This window comes from Diceros bicornis, chromosome 4 (genome assembly GCF_020826845.1).
Source record: "Diceros bicornis minor isolate mBicDic1 chromosome 4, mDicBic1.mat.cur, whole genome shotgun sequence".
NCBI classification, from domain to species: Eukaryota; Metazoa; Chordata; class Mammalia; order Perissodactyla; family Rhinocerotidae; genus Diceros; species Diceros bicornis.
In genome coordinates, this window is record NC_080743.1 from 41879200 (window position 1) to 41899803 (window position 20604).

A 20604-nucleotide genomic window follows, 5' to 3' on the forward strand; every position below is an offset into this window, starting at 1 on the left:
GGAGAGGGCATGGGATCCCTGTGCCCTTTACTCACACCTTGCCCTGTGCATCTCTTCCATCTGGCTGTTCCCTGAGTTATATCCTTTCATAATAAACCAGTAATCTAGTAGGTAAAATGTTTCTGAGTTCTGTGAGCCACGATAGCAAATTAATAGAACCCAAGGAGGGGGCGGCTGGAACCTACAATCGATAGTTGGTTGGTCAGAAGCCCAGGTGACAACCTGGACTTGTGATTGGCATCTTAAGCGGATGAGGGCAGTCTTATAGGACTGAGCCCTTAACCTGTGGGATCTGACACTATCTCCAGGTAGACAGTGTCACAACTGAGTTGCATTGTAGGTCACCCAGCTGGTGTCTGGAGCATTGCTTAGTGATGTGGAGAACCCACCCCCTCACACCCACACATTGGAATTGGTGATCAGAATCCTTAAGTATGTTTAGTTTTGTAAGAAACTGCCAAACTGTCTTCCAAAGTGGCTGTGCATTTTGCACTCCCACCAGCAGTGAATGAGAGTTTCTACTGTTCCACCTACTCACCAGCATTTGGTGGTGTCAGTGTTCTGGATTTTGGCCATTCTAATAGATGTGTAGTGGTATCTCCTTGTTTTAATTTGCAATTCTCCAATGACATGATGTTGAATATCTTTTCATATGCTTATTTGCCATCTGTATATCTTCTTTGGTGAGGTGTCCAGGTCTTTTGTTCCTTTTTAATCGGGTTATTCATTTACTTGTTGCGTTTTGAGTTCTATGTATATTTTGGATAACATTCCTGCATCAGATGTGTCTTTTACAAATATTTTCTCCCAGTCTGCGGCTTGTCTTTTCATTCTCATACATTTTTAAATTAATATCTAAAATTTTTCATCAAAAGCTTAAGTGGTTGTAATGGATGTAGTTTGCTATGTACTATAAATATTGACATTTGAAAATAATATTTATACCACTCTTTTAAAGGTATTCAATGAAATTTAATACTATAACTAACTGATATTATCCATTTTAAAAAGACATGAAAAAGTTCCTTCTGAAGTGAGAAATTTTGTATCATTCTTTTTTCTCCTTTACCTAGTATTTCCATTCCACTTCTCTCATAAAATTTTATCTTGACATACATTTTTATGTTCACACATCTTTTTTTGTGTGTGTGAGGAAGAATAGCCCTGAGCTAACATCCTGTGCCAATCCTCCTCTTTTTCCTGAGGAAGATCAGCCCTGGGCTAACATCTGTGCCCATCTTCCTCTACTTTATATGGGACACCACCACAGCATGGCTTGACAAGCAGTGTGTCAGTCCGCGCCCAGGATCAGAGCCTGCAAAACCCCGGCAGCCAGAAGTGGAGTGTGTGAACTTAACCCCACCACCACTGGGCCGGTCCCCCCTACAACTTCTATTATCACATTATTATATTTCTCTCTAAACAGAACTATATATCTTAAAGAAAATTTTTTGGGGGCCGTCCCTGTGGTGTAGCGGTTAAGTGCATGCACTCCAGTGTGGCGGGCCGGGGTTCGATGGTTCGGATCCTGGGCATGCACCGGCGCACCGCTTGTAAAGCCACCCCACATAAAGTAGAGGAAGATGGGCACGGATGTTAGTCCAGGGCCAACCTTCCTCGGCAAAAAGAGGAGGATTGGTGTGGAATGTTAGCTCACGGCTGATGTTCCTCACAAAAAAAAAAAAGAAAATTTCCTAGGATTATAAGGCTCTAAGTATTAGAACTTTTTTCTTCTATATGGCTGTTTTAAGTTACTAATAATGCACAACTGATCAAAATAGCATAGACATATTGTAAATATTGATAAGTAATTATTAAACACAAAATGTAACATTTTATTGAAAATATGTCTTTTAATGAGATGATATATCTTTTTTTCGTGTGTGAGGAGGACTAGCCCTGAGCTAACATCTGATGCCAACCCTCTCCTTTTTTCTTGAGGAAGACTGGCCCTGGGCTACCATCCGTGCCCATCTTCCTCTACTTTACATGGGACACTGCCACAGCATGGCTTGACAAGTGGTGCGTTGCTACGAGCCCAGGATCCGAACCTGCTAACCCCGGGCCACTGAAGCAGAGCACAGCGCACTTAACCACTGTGCCACCAGGCCAGCCCCAAGATGATATATCTTTTTAAACAATTAGTACATATAGCTGTTTATGAATATTACTGATTTCTAAAATGAGATAGTATAGCATCAATACTATCCCTATTTTTCATTTTTATATAAATGCTAAAAAACCTTATTCACATAAATGAGTAGATGGATCTGGAAGGAGTTTTCTTATAGCAGTGTAACTTGGTTCTCTGAACTACTGCCAAGTTATATGCCAGACTGACTTGGTGATTTTTCATCAAAAATTATTTTAATGATCTCTTAGTAGACAATTTGATTAGGTCCTCTTCCTCTTTTGTTGAAAGCAGTACATTGGAAACCACCTGATGCAAAAGGAATTTTCATCTAGTCATTAGAGTCATTACTTTCTGAACACCAAGGCCAACCTCATTATTTAGAAATGGCACTTTGTTTGGCACCCTGAGGTTTTCATACCCCAGGACAACGCCCCATTCTAAGATTTGGATGGGTGAGCTATGTACCCTTCTTTTGCAAAGTGGAAGAGGAAGAGGGAGGGAACAGACAACCAGTATTATACCATTCATCCCAGGCAGGCTGGTTTTAGGAAAGTACGGGTATAGAAGTTGAGAATGTGGAAAGCGAATCCCTTAAAAAAACTGTGAGTGTTCCTGTATCTAGGCATACCTCACAAAACCATATGTATTGTATACTTGCGGGCTATTTAAGTAATTTTTAAAGGGTAATGTTGATCATGCTACATTCTCATAGTACATTCACTGGAATATTTTATCTTTTCTCCACCTCAGAGGTCCTTGCTGATTCTTTGTTACCACTTTTTCAGAACCTGAGTATGAACCTGAGTGAATCCACATGGCTCCTTCCATATTTCATTCCATTCTTTTTGCTTTAGCAGCTAGCCTACTGCTAGCTGCTCAATTCTACATTCCCCATTCAAATTCCTGAGGATCCGGAAGCCCCAGCTCCTCTCCCTCATAGGGAGCCATGCCACAGGTCACTGGATAGCATGTAGATCAGTACCACTTCCAGTCCAACTGGCTGTGGCCAGAGTGTCAGGGTCACTTGGTATAAATCACGGCCACATAGGGTTGCCCTGTCAACAGCACTGCGAGTGAGACAATTTCACTTAGAAGGGGCAATGAGTGTGCAAAGGCCAAATTGAGAAGTGACCGATCCTGACAGTTATTCCTCTGTCTATGATTTTCAAAGGTTTGAGATGTAACCTCTGAATATTCCTTATTTCTTGTTATCAGCTTAAAACAAACTGGTATGAATGAGTTTATGACCCATCTGTGGAGTAGATCACTCCTGTCTGTAACCCTGACCATGCTACGTGGTTGGTAGACACACAAAAATGTCTCTGGCAAAACAGTGTATCAGAATTCAGATTCCTGGGGCCGGCCCGGTGGCGCAGGCGGTTGGGTGCGCGCGCTCCGCTGCGGCGGCCCGGGGTTCGCTGGTTCGGATCCCGGGCGCGCACCGACGCACTGCTTGGCGGGCCATGCTGTGGCGGCGTCCCATATAAAGTGGAGGAAGATGGGCACAGATGTTAGCCCAGGGCCGTCTTCCTCAGCAAAAAAAAGAGGAGGATTGGCGGATGTTAGCACAGGGCTGATCTCCTCACAAAAAAAAAAAAAAAAAAAAAAAAAAAAAAAAAAAAGAATTCAGATTCCTAATGGGAGGTAAAAAGTTAATTTTTAGAGATTTAGAAAGAAACTAAGACTGCAATAACATTTTCAAGGTGAATTTACAATATAATAAAAAATGTTAAATGCTATTTAGAAAAAGTAATGGCAAATACTTAATGCCACAGCATGTGAGCTAAGTACTGTTCTAAGCACTTACATAGGTTATCAAGAAATTTGATCCTCATAAAACCCTACAGCCTAGGTAATAATGAAGTGGGGTACCTGATGGTTACTCCAAATATTCAGTAAGATTACCTTTCGACCTGGTTCCCAACACAGACATAGATGAAAAGAAGTTAATCTTGTCAATTTGCTGTTTTCTTGTTTAACATGAGGGGTGACTCAAGGGTCACAAGGATTTATGAGCTTGTTTTACAGAATAAAAAGAAAGCCTTCAAGGAAGTTATGATCAGCAGATAACCAGCCCCCAGCTGCCATTGTTGCCCAGAAGTCAGACCGCCCAAGGGCTTATCTGGAGTGAAAGAAATACGGATTACCCCTCTATGCCTCTGAAACTCCTCCTGCCAAGCCCCTTAGCTCTATAAAACCTGCTTTCTTCTCTTGTTAATGTGGATTTAAGAGAACCTATGCTCCCACCTTCTAGTTTTGGCCAATTTGAATAAACCTTTCTCCAACTCCAAGCAGTGATTGGCTTACTGTGCATCAGGCCCAGGAACTTGAGATTAAGAGGTTCAGTATCAATAACAAAATCACCATTTTAACAGATGAGAAAACAAAGGCAGAGACAAGTCAAATAACTTGCCCAAATTGAAATTTAAACCTTAAATAACTTTAATAATTTTATGTAAATTTTTCTAAGATTTACATACCTTGTTTAAAATAATCCCATGCATTAATAATCATAGTTTAAATAATTCAGGTTCATTCTTACGAATAGCTTATCTTACATTGTGATTAATGCTCCACCCTTGAATGAAAGTGCTGCATCTTTCAGACACATGTCGTCTTGTTATATTATTTTCTATCCTTCTCTGACATGGCATTAACTGACTTCACGGACTGTTCTCACATTCATTGAAGACTTTGGATCAGTTTTACTCTTCAATCTCTTCAATCAAGTAGCACCTATAATTCATTCGTTTGTTCATTCAATAAGTAAACAAATATTGTGCTATAATAAGAAATACATATATTTGGTCTTCATCCCCAGTTCCTGGCACTAGAGTTTCTAAAACCTTTGTTAATTTCCTGAGTGACAGGGGTGATAGGAGCATCTTTTGTTATAATATTTGGTCTTAGTCTCCAGTTCCAGAAACAAGAGCTTCTAAAACCCTTCAAATCTCTGGAATGATGAGTGTCTTTTCTATGCTAATGAGGTGACTAAAGGTGGGACCCTAGAAAGCTTCACGTGGGAGCTGGTTGCCAGATAAACCAAATGATGTGATTAGAGGGTTGGAACTTTCAGCCTCACCCTTGATCTCCATGGTCAATGATTTAATCAATTATGCTAATGTGATAGAAACTCCACAAAAATCCTAAGAAATGGGGTCTGGATTGCTTCTAGGTTGATGAACACATCCATGTGCTGATAGGGTGGTCCGCCCTAAACTCCACAGGGAAGAAGTTCCTGCACTCAGGATCCTTCTGGACCTCACCCTATGTACCTCTTCATCTGGCTGTTCCTTTATAACAAAAAGGATAATATTTAGAATATCCTTTGTAATAGTAAGTGAAGTGTTTCCCTAAGTTCTGTGAGCTGTGATAGCAAACTACTGAACCTGAAGAAGGTTTCATGGGAATCCCCAATTTGTATCCAAGTAGGAAAGAAGTATGGGTAACCGGGGGACCGACTACTTGTGATTGGTGTCTGAAGTTGGGGCAGTGTTGTGGGACTGAGTCCTTAACCGTGCAGTCTGTTCTAACTCCCAGTAGTTAGTGTCAGAACTGAATTATAGGACACCCAGTTGGTGTCTAAAGAGTTGGAAAACTGGTTGGTGTGGGAAGGGGGTAAATCCACAAATTTGGTGTCAGAAGTGTCGTGAGAAAAGAATCAGTTTTCTTTTAAATATTTACTTAGTTCCTACTATGTGTCAATCACTGTGCTAGTGCTGGGAATGATTAGCTGAAAGGTACAAAGCTTCCCTCTGGTGACTGAAGATGATGCATAAGTAGTTAATTACAGTATAGTATTCAGGGCTAGTATTCAGCCAGTATGCATTGTGCCTGGCTGTACTGGTTTTTCATATCATCCTTGAAAAAAATTTAAGGACTGTAATAGTGACAAACAGTTCCCCAAACATATCATTTGTTCTTTCATGCCTCAGAGCCTTTGTATAGGCTAGCCCTAACTAGAATATCCTTTTCTTTTATTTGCCTAGTTAACTCCTAATAATTCTTTTTTCCCCCCGTTTTATTGAGAAATAATTTACATACATCAAACTGTATAAGTATAGGTTCAGCTAACATCTAAAAATTCTTAAATTTCAACTCATATATCATCCCATTTAGTGCTTTGAAATCACAACCAAGGAAATGGGTAGCTTTTTCTAACATTCCTGATTGTTCATAACAACCTACCAATTGTATCAGATTTTTAGTTTTGGGGTACTTTAGTCAATGGCTTCTTATGTTACTCTAGATTTGTGGTTGTTCTGAACAATAAAACTAGAACATTTAATTTGTTATTGTTATTTTAGTTACACATGGAAATTATTTTAATTCTTTGCTCACTTATTCATGAATGGTACATGTCTATCAAGCATATACCACATGCCAGGCTTTTTCGTTTTTTTAAAGAAATTGATGGAAACACAAAAGACCTAGAGTAACTAAAATAATTTTAAAAAGGAAGAATGAAATTGGAAGACTTAACCTACTTGATTTCAAAACTTACTATAAAGCTGCGGTAATCAAGATAGTTTGGTATTGCTGAAAAGATAAACATCAAGATCAATGGAACAGAGTCGAGTCCACAAATAGATCCATACATGGTGGGTTAATTGATTTTTGACAAAGGTGCTAAACCAATTCAATAGAGAAAGAAGCCTTTTCAACAAATAGTGCTGGATCAACTGAATATCTGGGTGGAAAAACATGAAAATCAACTCTACCTCACACCATAGGCAAAAATTAACTCCAAATGGATCATAAACCTAAGTGTCAAATCCCAAATAATAAAACTTTTAGGCAACATAAAAGAATATCATTGCAACCTTGGGAGTGGTAGTTCTTAGAACACAACAAGCACAAATCATAAGCCAAACAAAAATCTGATAACTTGGACTTCATTAAAATAAAAAACTGCCCTTTGAAAGATACCATTAAGAAAATTAAAAGGCAAGCCACAGACTGTGTAAAATACTTGCAAAATATATATCAGTCAAAGGACTCATATCCAAATCATGTACGGAACTCTTCCAACTCAATAAGACAAAACACCCACATAAGGAAATGGGCAAAGATTTGAAATTACTTCACAACAGAAGATACATGAATGCCAATAAGCACCTGAAAAGATGTACAACATTATTAGTCATAAGGGAAATGTAAACTGATACCACTACACACCTTTAGAATGGCTACAATTTAAAAAAACCCATCATATCAAGTGTTGGTGAGGACATGGAGTAACTGGAACTCTCATACACTGCTGGTGGGAATGTAAAACGGTACAATCACCTTGGAACACAGTTTGGCTGTTTCTTAAAAAGTTAAACATACACCTATAATATGACCCAGTCCCTCTACATCTTGGAATTTAGCCAAGAGAAACAAAAACATGTCCGTACAAAGTCTAGTACACAAATGGTCATCGAAGCTTTATTTGTAATAGCCCCAAATTAGAAATCCAAATGTCCATCAACAGATGATTGGATAAACAAATTGTGGTAAATCCATACAGTGGAATACTACTCAGCAATAAACAAACAAAACCCACAGCCTGTTGATACTAGCAACAAGGATGAATCTCAAAATTATGTTGAGTCAAAGAAGTCAGGCAAAAAGAGAACATAATGTATGATTCCATTTATTTAAAATTCAAGAAAATGCAAACTAATTTATATTGACAGAAAGTGATTGCCCAGAGAGATGGATTACAAAAGGGCACAACAGAACTTCTGGGGGTGATGTATGATTGTTATCTTGATTGTGGTGATGATTTAATGGGTGCTGAGGTCTAAATGTGTCCCCCCAAAATTTGTATTTTGAAATCCTAATCCCCAAAGATGATGGTGTTAGGAGAGGGGGCCTCTGGGAGGTGCTAAGTCATGAGGGTGGAGCCCTCATGAGTGAGATTAGTGCTCTTATGAAAGAGACTCCAGAGAGCTCCCTTGCCCCTTCAACCATGTAACTACACAGCTAGAAGGCGCCAGAGCTAGAAGGCGCCAGCTGTGAACCAGGAAGAGGGCCCTCCCTTGGTCTTGCACTCTCCAGCCTCCAGAACTGAAAAATAAATTTCTGTTGTTTATAAGCTACCCAGTCTGTGGTACTTTGTCATAGCAGCCTGAACAGACTAAGACAATGGGTGTACACATGTCAAAACTGATCAAACCAAATTTTCCATCTTTATCTATGTGAAGTATAGTATTCCTAAATTAAATATGAATAAAGTTTTTTTTTTATGGGGCTAAAGGCTTTAGCCTGTAATAGGGATTCACTGAATACGTTAAGCACGTTATCATAATGCCTGGTTTGATATTTCATTTGATATCAAACTGAAACCTCTCCAAACTTAAACACTCTTCACTTAGAGTCTGGGGATTAAGGAATGTCTAGGACTATACAGATCATATATGCTAAGGAATGTTTAAAAGATTGTAGGATTTGGCAATTAGAGTGTCACTGGATAAATTCCATAAACTTATTATCAATGGAAAAAAATACACAAAGAACTGGGTTCAAAAGAAATTTTTTTCATTGTATTTTTAAATTGGTAGTTCATTACAGGTTGGGATCATCCAGTTTTCCTTGGGAAGTAAGCGGGTATAAACTAATGTATAGAAAAACAAGATCTACTAGGAAGGAAGTGAAAACCACTTCTCTTAAAGTTTTACTTCTCCAATGTAAAATAAAGGAATTAGACAGGATGATCCCCTATGCACCATCCAGTTCTAAATGTTAATCACTCCAATCACTCATTTATCTTTCCTTGCATTCTGTCATACCGCTGTCTCCCAGTTTACCTCCTACTTCTCTGCTTGTCTTCTCTCTCTAGGTGGCTGATATTTATCCAGGTGTGGATCTTCCCAAAGGTTTCTGTCTTATCCTTTTCCCCTCCTCTGTGTATAAGCCACTGAAATTAAGATCTCCCTTCTTCAAATTTCCTACTCCAGAAGTTTCTAGGAAAGAGTAAATGATAAAAAGTGCCACAGTGAGAAATCAAATAGGATTAAGAAAGAAAAGGGTCATTGGATTTTGGCAATCAGGGTGTCACTGAGTGAGCCATCCGAGGTTTTGAGTAGGGGAGTGCAGCACTTTTGGAAGGATGACTCTGGCAATACTCTATGAAGAATGAATTGGAGCCAGAGAGTATTAGGATCTTAAAGTGACTTTGAGGTCATAGATTAAATTCCTAATGTTTCATTTCGGCATTCCAGGCACTTGGGTGGCCCAATTCCTGTCCAGCCATTACTCCTCCATAAGCATATTTCCCGGCTTCTGTTAACTGGACTATTTAGCCTCTAACAAGCTTGATCTTCCCTGCTTCCATATATGCTCAGGCTGTTCTCTGCCAACTGCCCAGTCCGATAACACCTGTAGAAACTTAAGTGCCTTTTGTAGCCGTCTCTCAACTCCCAAGCACCACGAACTTCTCTAGGTTAACAGTGGCTTTGGAGAGATGAGACTGATTCTGACTTATTTTCACACCTCTTCCCTACCTCCTCCCACCCCCTCTCCCCATTAAGCGCCGAGCCCAACGATTACCGCTCAGAATGCATTCGCAGAATGTTAGAACTCAAGTATGGGGGAAAGAAAAGGCACCTAACAAATGCGTGGAGCGTTCTACTAGGCGCTACTGGTACAGAAGCTATTTTCATGCTCAGCAAGATGTTCTAACAGCCCAACAAGATGTTATTTCGATCTTACAGTTGAATAAATTTATGCTAAAACAGTAAGACCTCTGGTCGGACACTACAGCCCGGCAGAGGGTGGAAAGACCAATCACATGGAGGAGTGAGATCCTAATCATCTTGCCTTCCAGAGAATCTTAAAATTGTGACTCAGGAGACTCCTCTACTCCGCAGGAGTCAGAGTCACGAATTTGCAAACACATAGCCATGCGAATCCTTCCCGGCCCCGCTTTCGGGAGGAGAAACCAGGCCCCCTGTTTAAATACTAAAACATAGTAATTGGACCTACAATCTGCTCCCCGGCCCCCAAGTTCCCAGTGGAAATGTAGAAGTCGGGCACCAGAGACCACCGCCGCTACTGCAGCAAGCGCAGAACGCGCGGAACTAGGAAGAGGAATCTCCAGCCCAGCTGGGCGTCTCTGATTGGCCGCCGGCTAAACTCGGAACTCTGGGTCGTGTGGCGTCACATCCGCCGGGTCCGCCATCTTGTTCCCAGGAGCAGTTGGCGGAAGAGATCGCGCTCCCTGGCTGCCGGCTCGCCTTCTGCCGGGAGTTCTTGCGGCCAGCGTCTCGGCGTCTGCTCTCGACCCGGGGTCATTTGTCGGCGTCCTCGGTGCCCTCCGTCACCCGGCTGGGGCACATCGAGGCGGCCCCCTCTCCCGACGGCGTTCCATGGAGTAGCGTCCCGGACCGTTGTCCCGAAGAGCGAGATCGAGCTTGGCCCCCTCCCCCTCCCTTCTCCCTCCCTCCTTCCTTCCGCCGCAACATGGCTAACAACAGCCCCGCGCTGACAGGCAACTCGCAGCCGCAGCACCAGGCCGCCGCGGCCGCGGCCCAGCAGCAGCAGCAGTGCGGCGGCGGTGGCGCCACCAAGCCGGTGGTCTCGGGCAAGCAGGGCAACGTGCTGCCGCTGTGGGGCAACGAAAAGACTATGAACCTCAACCCCATGATCTTGACCAACATCCTGTCGTCGCCTTACTTCAAAGTGCAGCTCTACGAGCTCAAGACCTACCACGAGGTGGTGGACGAGATCTACTTTAAGGTACGAAGCTTCTAGGCCCGGGTCGGGGGATGAATTTCGGAGGCGGGGGTTTGGAGGAAACGCGCGGAGGCGGCCCCCGAGGTCTGAGGATTTGTAGGTGGGGGAAGCCTGGGCGGCGGGAGCGGTGGCCAGGAGTCTGCCAGGGAGGGGTCAAAGTGGGGCCGCCCCCTCATTTCCTTTTCAGAGTTTTAGGGCCGAGAGAGCCCGCCACCATTGATCTCTCTCCACCCCCAACCTCCTGCCCACCCCTGGGGGGAGTTGGACGAGGGAGGTGGGGGAGAGGAGAAGAGAGTAACTGAAGCCTCTCCAGTTTACAGCTTTAAAATTATTCCTTTTGACGTGGATCTACTCAGCGCCAACTTGTGGGTCTTCTCCCGCTCACCCTGGGCCAGGGCGTGTACTGACTTCAGTGTTGGCCTCGTGTTGTTAGGTATTCGTTATCCGATCCAGACAGGGACATGGTCAGTGCGTGTGTCGGGTGGGGTGGGAGGGTTGAGGGTGGAGAGGTGCCAGTGCAAGAGGTGTACCAAAGGCCTGGAAATTTTCGCAGCAGGAAGTCAGGAGTAAGTGGTATCAGTTACCTGTGCATTGGGCTTATTTAGAATTATCTGGGCCCTGGGCTTCTGCGGCAGGGTCGGTGCTGGCTTGGCTGTGCTGGGGAGCTCACCTGGCGCCTCCTCACTGCACTCTTGTCTCAGTTCTTGTTTCGTTAGCAGGATTGACTCAGTCTTGCAGCGAGGCTCGGAGCAGCCCAGGGTCGCAGGTAGAGGTATGCACTATTAATCATGCTCAATCGCCATAAATGCATTTCCCTGGTTAAATGAACGGCTAATTAGATTTTTTTTTTTTTTTGGCCATTGGTTTTGGTCTTTCTTTACCAACTAGTTAGGCTTTCTCCACTTCCCTGCCAATTATGTAGTTTTAAAAATATCTTCCAGGCCTCCTAAGGTAAATTTATATTTTGAAGAATATTAATAATAGTCTTAATGGTATTTAACTGTTTTAGTTAGAGTATCTAATATAATACAATCCGTTTTGTCTGTATTGTCTCTTAAAACATTTGACAGATCACTGAAGTATTTTCTGTGATCTGAACATATCTGTAGAGGTGTTAACAAGGAAATTTTCTTTATTTGCTTTTAGATTATGTTTTGTTCACCTTTTGCCAGTTAAGTCATTAGGTTATTGAAGGATTTTTGAGATATTAGTTGCTTTTGATAGAAAATCGTATTTTGAGAATGCAGTTCAACTTTGGGTATGTAAAGGACACTGAAATTTTGATATCCTTTTAAAAGAGTATTGTAAGTAATTGTAATATGATGAATTAGTTTTCTTAGCTTTTAAAAGGTAAGGCCTTTTTCAGCATGGATACACTATGGCGAATATTTAACCCTTAGCTTTATTTATGTAATAAACTTCAAACGGTTAAAAATTGATTTCCTGCTCTTTTTGTTGCAGGTCCTTTTTAGTAACAGGCAAATGTTAGTGCAGTAGAGGAAAAGCTTGTTTTCAGATTTCAATACTGTTTTGAAACAACTTAAGATTCTAGTAGAAATTATTTAAATTTAGTTATAAAACTAAAGGCCCAGCTTTATTATCAAGACATCCAGATCAAATAAATATGTTGAAATATTGCAGTATGTAGGCTTCCAGTTTTGTAAGTCGATTTTGTATTGCATTCACCCCTTTGGCAGCCTTGAAGGAATTGGAACATCTTTTATACAGCAAGCTGGGGGAAGAAAATGGAAAGTAAAGCAGTGCAGGAGTCAGCTAAGCAGAATAGTGTAGTGCTTACATTTAAATGCATGCTTTTCTGTCCAAAGCCACTGAAAAAGACTATAAAATGTAACCATGGGTGGGTGGAAATATAGTTTTAGAAATACATAGTGAAAGAACAAGATTTTATTTGGTTTTTGTTCGACATTAAGAAACAAATATGGGTCTTATCTTTCCAAAAGACCTTCTTGAGTTATATCTGCTGTAGAGCTAATATTCTTTCTTTGCTATTTTTAGGTAATGTATTTGGTTTTTATAGGGTGCCCACCTTAGCAAAGATGATGCTGTATCTTTGAGTATACTTTGGATAATAACTAGTCACACTCAGTTTTTGACAGTTTATATTCTGGGAAAATTGAATTGGTTTACATAATTATGCTGAAAATAAATTACACACTGACTAACAAGAATGATCTCTGTGTAGATGTGGCCTTTGTAATTTCATCTTTAATCAGGAATGAACATAATGTCTGATGGTAGTAAAAAAAAATGGATGAATAAAGTTCTATAATTTTGCATGAGAAGTAACTTCTTTTACCGTCTGAGCGTACTTTCTTCAAGTCATTTTTCTTTATTTTATAATATATTTTAAATCACCATAAAATTGAACTATTACGGGTATTTAAAAAAATTTTTGAAATAAATACTTAAACTTCATTAATACTTTTTGCTTTAAGTTGGAACCTTAAATCCATTTTAAAATAAGAATTTTTATCTTTTTTACGTGGCTCAGAATAAGATACAAAGTTGATATATTATCAAATATTTTTTACAAGTGTGTAAGACTAGAAGTTTCCTGGCTCACCGTGTGTTAGCTACACAAAGCTACTTTAATGGGATTTCTGCTCTGTAAAGCTGTTGAGGTTTTTTTAAACCCTAGTAGCTTTATTGGTGCTCTTTAAATATCTAAGCAGGTTTTCAAAGATGGTTTACATACTTAATGTGTGTAAACAAAATATATATATCATGTGAAAATATCCAACTTCCAGACTTTTGGAAGAGCTGCTCTATTATGGACTTGGGTTTACTTTAATCATGGTTTCTAAAACATTTGAAGTGTGAATGTTTGTTATGTTCCTCTTTTCTGTTTCCAGGTCACACATGTTGAACCGTGGGAGAAAGGAAGCAGGAAAACAGCAGGCCAGACAGGGATGTGCGGAGGGGTAAGTAGAAGTACGTGCATTTTTCAGTTTTTCTGTGTCTGATAACTATATTTCAAAAACTACAAGTCTGTCAATTAAACACTCAATGACAGTTAGTTGGCAAATCTTAAAAGTTGTATGTTTTGTTTTTTTAGTCTCAACTCAAGTGTCCCGTGAATGGGGTTAGAAAAGTGTTATTTTTTTTTTTTTTTTTTTTTTTGTGAGGAGATCAGCCCTGAGCTAACATCCGCCAATCCTCCTCTTTTTTTGCTGAGGAAGACGGCCCTGGGCTAACATCTGTGCCTATCTTCCTCCACTTTATATGGGACGCCGCCACAGCATGGCTTACCAAGCAGTGCGTCGGTCCGCGCCCGGGATCCGAACCAGCGAACCCCGGGCCGCCGCAGCGGAGCGCGCACACTTAACCGCTTGCGCCACCAGGCCGGCCCCAGAAAAGTGTTATTTTTTTATGCTCCATTCTCAGTTCTGGGTTATATCTTATTATTAATACTTAACAGGATTAATCAGTTGGTGTTAATTATCTGTTAATTATTTCACTACTTTTTCTTAACTCTTTCCCCTAAAGGTTCGAGGTGTTGGAACAGGAGGAATTGTTTCTACAGCTTTTTGCCTGTTATATAAATTATTTACTCTGAAGTTAACTCGCAAGCAAGTGATGGGTCTCATAACACACACAGACTCTCCATATATTAGAGCCCTTGGATTTATGTATATAAGGTGAGCATGCTTTTATCTACATTTCCAATAAATATTTCATTTTAATTCACATAAGCCTAATTAGTCTTTTGTAATTCTAGGTACACACAGCCTCCTACAGATCTATGGGACTGGTTTGAATCCTTCCTTGATGATGAAGAGGTATGTCAACAAGGGTAATAATTAGTTTTCTTCTGATTACTCTCGTGTTTTTAGTACCTTTTATTAGCTTTATGTCTTGCAGAATTTTCTGTAGTTAAATTTATTTCACTCAGATTCTTTTGGAATTAATGTCCTTTTACTAAGACTTGGTGAATTTTATATATCTTAGGTTAAATTTCTTAAGTTTTATTTTTATATAAAATAGATGTGTTTTGGTAATTATTGAAAATTTTATCTTCCTAATTATGTTCTGTGTATTCTGCTGACTTTGACTTGAACAGTTGATAGTGACTTTTTAAGGTGGCCATGCTCAGGATTAAGGTGATAAGGCATGCACATAGAATACTAATTATAGGTTTTTTTTCCTGGAACTTCTCAGTTCTTTACCCTCTAACTTCTTCCATATATTAATATTCCCACTTGCATAGATGTGCAAAATTGAAGAGCTGAATGGGACTTAAACAGGCTGAGAGTTTAGATGACTTGTTCAAGGTGACCACTATTTCAATTCTAGCTTTCTGACTGCTATTATACTATACATATTTATAACGCCAGAAGAAAATCTTTTCTTTAAATTAGTAGTTTAGATTTTTGTGAAGTTGTAAATCTAGTTTACCATTCAAGCTTATTACAAGGTTGAGCTTGTTAACGTATGTTCAGAATAGAAAAGTTCTTTGGGAAACATGACTGTGTCAGATTTCAATCATACATGTATTAATATGCTTATATAGTGAAGTCTAAGATCTTAAAAGGTACTTAATAGTGAGCTGTATTGTCCATATATACCCCCACCACTACTTTATTTATTTATTTATGTTTTTGTGAGGACAATCAGCTAACATCCATGCCAATCCTCTTTTTTTTTTTTTTTTCCCTGAGGAAGACTGGCCCTGAGCTAACATCCATGCCAGTCTTCCTCCACTTTATGTGGGACGCTGCCACAGCATGGCCTGACAGGCAGTGCGTGCCCGGGATCCAAACCCGGGCCACCAGCAGTGGAGCGCAAGCACTTAACTGCTACGCCACGGGGCCGGCCCCTCCCCACCACTACTTTATATTTTAAGGTTCATAAAGTAAACTCGAGTGCTGTGTTTTAGTAGTCCTATTTAAAAAGTTTATCCAAAGAATTTGTTGAATTAAAGGATAGTTCTAGTGGAAATCTTTCTAGTGATGGGGTTTTTTTTGTGAGGAAGATTAGCCGTGAGTAACACCTGTTGCCAATCCTCCTCTTTTTGCTGAGGAAGATTGGCCCTGAGCTAACAGCTGTGCCCATCTTCCCCTATTTTGTGTGGGACGCCTGCCACAGCATGGCTTGATAAATGGTGCGTAGGTCCGCACCCAGGATCCAAACCTGTGAATCCTGGATCACCAAAGTGGAGCACATGAACTTAACCACTATGCCACCAGGCTGGCCCCTCTAGTGTATTTTTATCATTACATGTGCATCTAAAAAAAATCTCACTTGTGTAGACGTGGAGAATTTTCCTCTGCATTTTTTTGGCCTGTTTACTGAGCTGTTTAATAGCAGAAGAAGCAAAAAGTGTGGTACGGGGTCAATCACAATCTTTAAAGTTTTTTTCTTTTTAGATGAGATTTTTCAGGCTGAAGCTCTTCTCCCTTCTATATTTAAAAAGCATGTCACCCTTCGTAATAGGTATTGTATTAGGTTTGTTTCTGAATGTTTCTATTTGTTCTGTTTTTTTATTGTGTTTACAAACCTAAGGATCTCTATTTAAGCTAACTTATTGTTTTCTTCCTTAGATATCTGCAGCGATTATATTTGGAAATACTGTATATCTGAACACTTAAATGTGTGTGAGTGCAAGCAGTTTTACCTTTAGCTCTTGTTTTCCTGTTTAGATAACAAATCTCACTTTCCTTGTGTGCTTGCACTATAGGTTTGGGACTGACAATAGCTGACTAACATGTCCTGAGCTGTGAGAGGGCATAGCAAGAAGGCCTTCATGCGGTAATGACCCTTTTCAGAGACAATGGTCATCATGGATTATGCGTTTCCAATTATTTGTTCATTTATTTATTTTCTACATAACTCTAAATTAGAAACCTCACTGCTTCATGGCAGTTGGTTTGCTATTGCTTCCAGTTTTATTAGGGCTTCATTTTATATTAGAGCCGTTAAAAGATAATCTTTAGACAGGAATTGTCTGAAGTAGTTGATATGTACTTAGGTTACAGTGCTAGGAATGATGTGTACAAACGTGTCCACAGAACTAAATATACACTTAGTAGGTATATAGAATGTAAACTTAAGTTGATTGTTCTACATAGTTTAGTAATGTATAGGGCTGTTTCATATTCTGGTTAACTGAGGGAGATCAGTTCTCTTCATGCCCATGAGGCTGCAGGGTTTGTTCTCACCTGCATGCACACACTAAGCCCAAATATTTCTCTGTATCATTCATTACCAGATTAGAAGGGTACACAGATTGAAATTTTTCTGTTAGAATATTTTTGCACTTGAGATTCCAAAGATGGTAATATTTTTATAGTATTCATGTATATATTGAAATAATTTTTTTGACGGCTAGGGTATATTTTGTGTTTCTGTAGGACCTAGATGTGAAGGCTGGTGGAGGCTGTGTAATGACCATTGGAGAAATGCTGCGATCTTTTCTCACAAAACTGGAGTGGTTTTCTACCTTGTTTCCAAGAATTCCTGTTCCAGTTCAGAAGAATATTGATCAACAGATTAAAACCCGGCCTAGAAAAATCAAGAAAGATGGGAAGGAAGGTGCTGAGGAAATAGACAGATATATTGAACGCAGACGTTCAAGGTAATGCAACTCTTGAATTACAGTTATTTTATTTTATTTTTATTTTTTTGTGAGGAAGATCAGCCCTGAGCTAACATCCATGGCAATCCTCTTCTTTTTGCTGAGGAAGACCGGCTCTGAGCTAATAACATCTATTGCCAATCCTCCTCCTTTTTTTTTCCCCAAAGCCCCAGTAGATAGTTGTATGTCATAGTTGCACATCCTTCTAGTTGCTGTATGTGGGACGAGGCCTCAGCATAGCTGGAGAAGCGGTGTGTCGGTGCAAGCCCGGGATACAAACCCAGGCCGCCAGTAGCGGAGTGCACACAGTTAACCGCTAAGCCACAGGGCCGGCCCGAATTACAGTTATTTTAAAAATACAAAGGTCCTTGGAAATCAGTAGCAAGTTCTTAGGAAATTATGTTTATACTGTTCAGAATTTTATTAGTCTGTCACTTTTTTCCCCAAAAGGACATATTCTGCCTTTCAGGGCATTTTCAGCAAAATTATGCATCTGTAAATGAGAACATGCAAATTTTTTGCTTTAATTATTCTTGAGATGTTTATGTAAGCAGGGGATCTGAATAAATAACACTGATGAAAGTTAAATTTTTACGATATGTTTTGTTCATTCAAATTTTCTTATTCCCTCCCCGTTTCTTAAATATTAGGTCTCCAAGGAGATCGCTGAGTCCACGGAGATCCCCAAGAAGATCAAGAAGTAGAAGCCATCATCGGGAGGGCCATGGGTCTTCTAGTTTTGACCGAGAATTAGAAAGAGAGAAAGAACGCCAGCGACTAGAGCGTGAAGCCAAAGAAAGGGAGAAGGAAAGGCGAAGATCCCGAAGTATTGATCGGGGGTTAGAACGCAGGCGTAGCAGGAGTAGGGAAAGGCATAGAAGTCGTAGTCGAAGTCGTGATAGGAAAGGGGATAGAAGGGACAGGGATCGGGAAAGAGAGAAAGAAAATGAAAGAGGTAGAAGACGAGATCGTGACTATGATAAGGAAAGAGGTAATGAGCGAGAAAAGGAGAGAGAGCGATCAAGAGAACGGTCCAAGGAACGGAGAAGCAGGGGTGAGGTAGAAGAAAAGAAACATAAAGAAGACAAAGATGACAGGCGGCATAGAGATGACAAAAAAGATTCCAAGAAAGAGAAAAAACACAGTAGAAGTAGAAGCAGAGAAAGGAAGCATAGAAGTAGGAGTAGAAGTAGAAATGCAGGGAAACGCAGTAGAAGCAGGAGCAAAGAGAAATCAAGTAAACATAAAAATGAAAATAAAGAAAAATCAAATAAACGAAGTAGAAGTGGCAGTCAAGGAAGAACTGACAGTGTTGAGAAATCAAGAAAACGGGAACATAGCCCCAGCAAAGAAAAATCTAGGAAGCGTAGCAGAAGCAAAGAACGTTTCCACAAACGAGATCACAGTGATAGTAAGGACCAGTCTGACAAACATGATTGTCAAAGGAGCCAAAGTATAGAACCAGAGAGCCAAGAAAAACAACTTAAAAACAAAGAAGAGACTGTGTGAAAATTTTTTGTAAAAGTGGATCACATTGAATCCTATAATTGTTTGATTAAATCTGCTTTTTTCCCCTCCTCCCAAGTTGAGATTGTGCAGTAGTTACGCACTCTTCAAGCTCCCTGTAGGCTGCATTTTCATTTCCTCTTTTGTGTAGGGAAGTGCCTTTGTAATCCCATTTATTGCATTGATGTTTTCACCCAATTGTTTGTTGAGTTTAATACATGATGCACAGATTGTTCTTGCATTTTTATTGTTTAATTGTTTTGGAGATGTACAGTCTGTACATATGTCCTGAAAATGTTTTAATTCGTTTGGCATGGTTGCCATGTTGGTTAAATTTGTATAAGGCAATAAACTGCCACTAATTCTATTTTTGTTTTGTAGGTGTGGGATTATGGTTTGTGTACTGAAGTTAGCATGGCTGTGCTTTTCGTAATAGAATGCTAAAGACTTTGAGAATGGATCTTGGATGTCTATTATAGGAGAATTATGTGCTTTCAGTGTACATGAAGGCAGCAGTTGTAGGATTAACATTCTTGTCCACTGTATATTATCTTGGAAGGCGCTTGTTAATATGTTATGCTTAATATTCTCCACAGTTAACTTTAGAGAGAATTTAGTTTCTGATGCAGAGGTTTAAATTAGGCTGTGATATGATCAAAAGTCCTTTTAGCATTCTACCTCAAAGGGACACTGTTAGTATGCCTAAAATTTATTCACTTAGTTTTCCTTTTTTATTTGAAAAAATACATGATATGTAATCTTTTTTTTTTCTTGACTTTTTCAGATTTTAAAGTACTATATTAAAGGAAAAATTAATGTCTAAAGCCTAGCATTCTTGCAGCAACCCTATACTAACGTGAAATTGGGAGAGGGTGGGGCAGATGAGTAGAGAAATAGATTTCAAGCCTCAAGCTTCTGAAGCATTTTTATAAATGGAAAATACATAAATTATGAAACAGCTTGATATAGTGTCCTTTTTTTAAAATTTAAAATTTTTTTATTGATAATGAAGATTGCTGTTTGAGTTTTTAAACTTAATCTAGAACAGAGAAGTATTAAAAGTAATGCTATGCTGCATTATTTAAGATTATCAGCAAAGTATCTGATAGATTGTTCTTATGAGTTGTATACTGATTACAGAGAACGATCATGAGTGTGGAATAAATACTGGATTAAATCCTTTATCTTGGGTGTTGGCATTTCCCCCACTTGTTAATATTTTTAAAAATACTTTTGTTGTGGAAATTGATAAAATTTTAGTAGAGTCACACTTTGTGTAGAGGGATATCTCAGTGCCCAGATGACAAGAATTGGACATATATGATAGTCAATAATCCTTACTAGAGTTCTTAATAATGGCAGTTCCCCTTGTCAGTGGATGTTATGTGTGTCGCTAGGTTGTTCTTTGGATTGGGTGATACTTAGTTTCACATCAAAGGTGCTTATTAAGGTACTTTGCTCTTGGATTACATATTAGAATCATTTAAAATTTGGACTTGAAAGAACTTTTGTGAGATAACTCATCCAATTCTTTTTAGAACAGTGAAATAGAGGCCCAAAGTGATTTGTGTAGTCAGGGCCAGGACTAAAAGTGAGTGTTCCTGGCAGTGTATACCATATTTACATTTGTTTTATCTCACTGTTTATA

At 39.7% G+C, this 20604-nt stretch overlaps 1 protein-coding gene across 1 annotated transcript; it reads left to right on the forward strand.

The window, feature by feature from the left end:
• Positions 1-10309: 10309 nt before the first annotated feature.
• On the forward strand, positions 10310-19914 carry PRPF38B (pre-mRNA processing factor 38B). The gene is made up of 6 exons (XM_058538669.1): positions 10310-10858; positions 13729-13797; positions 14363-14514; positions 14595-14655; positions 17227-17450; positions 18101-19914. The coding sequence occupies exons 1-6, from the start codon at positions 10583-10585 to the stop codon at positions 18957-18959; spliced, it is 1641 nt and encodes a 546-aa protein (XP_058394652.1). The 5' UTR covers positions 10310-10582; the 3' UTR covers positions 18960-19914.
• Positions 19915-20604: the final 690 nt, after the last annotated feature.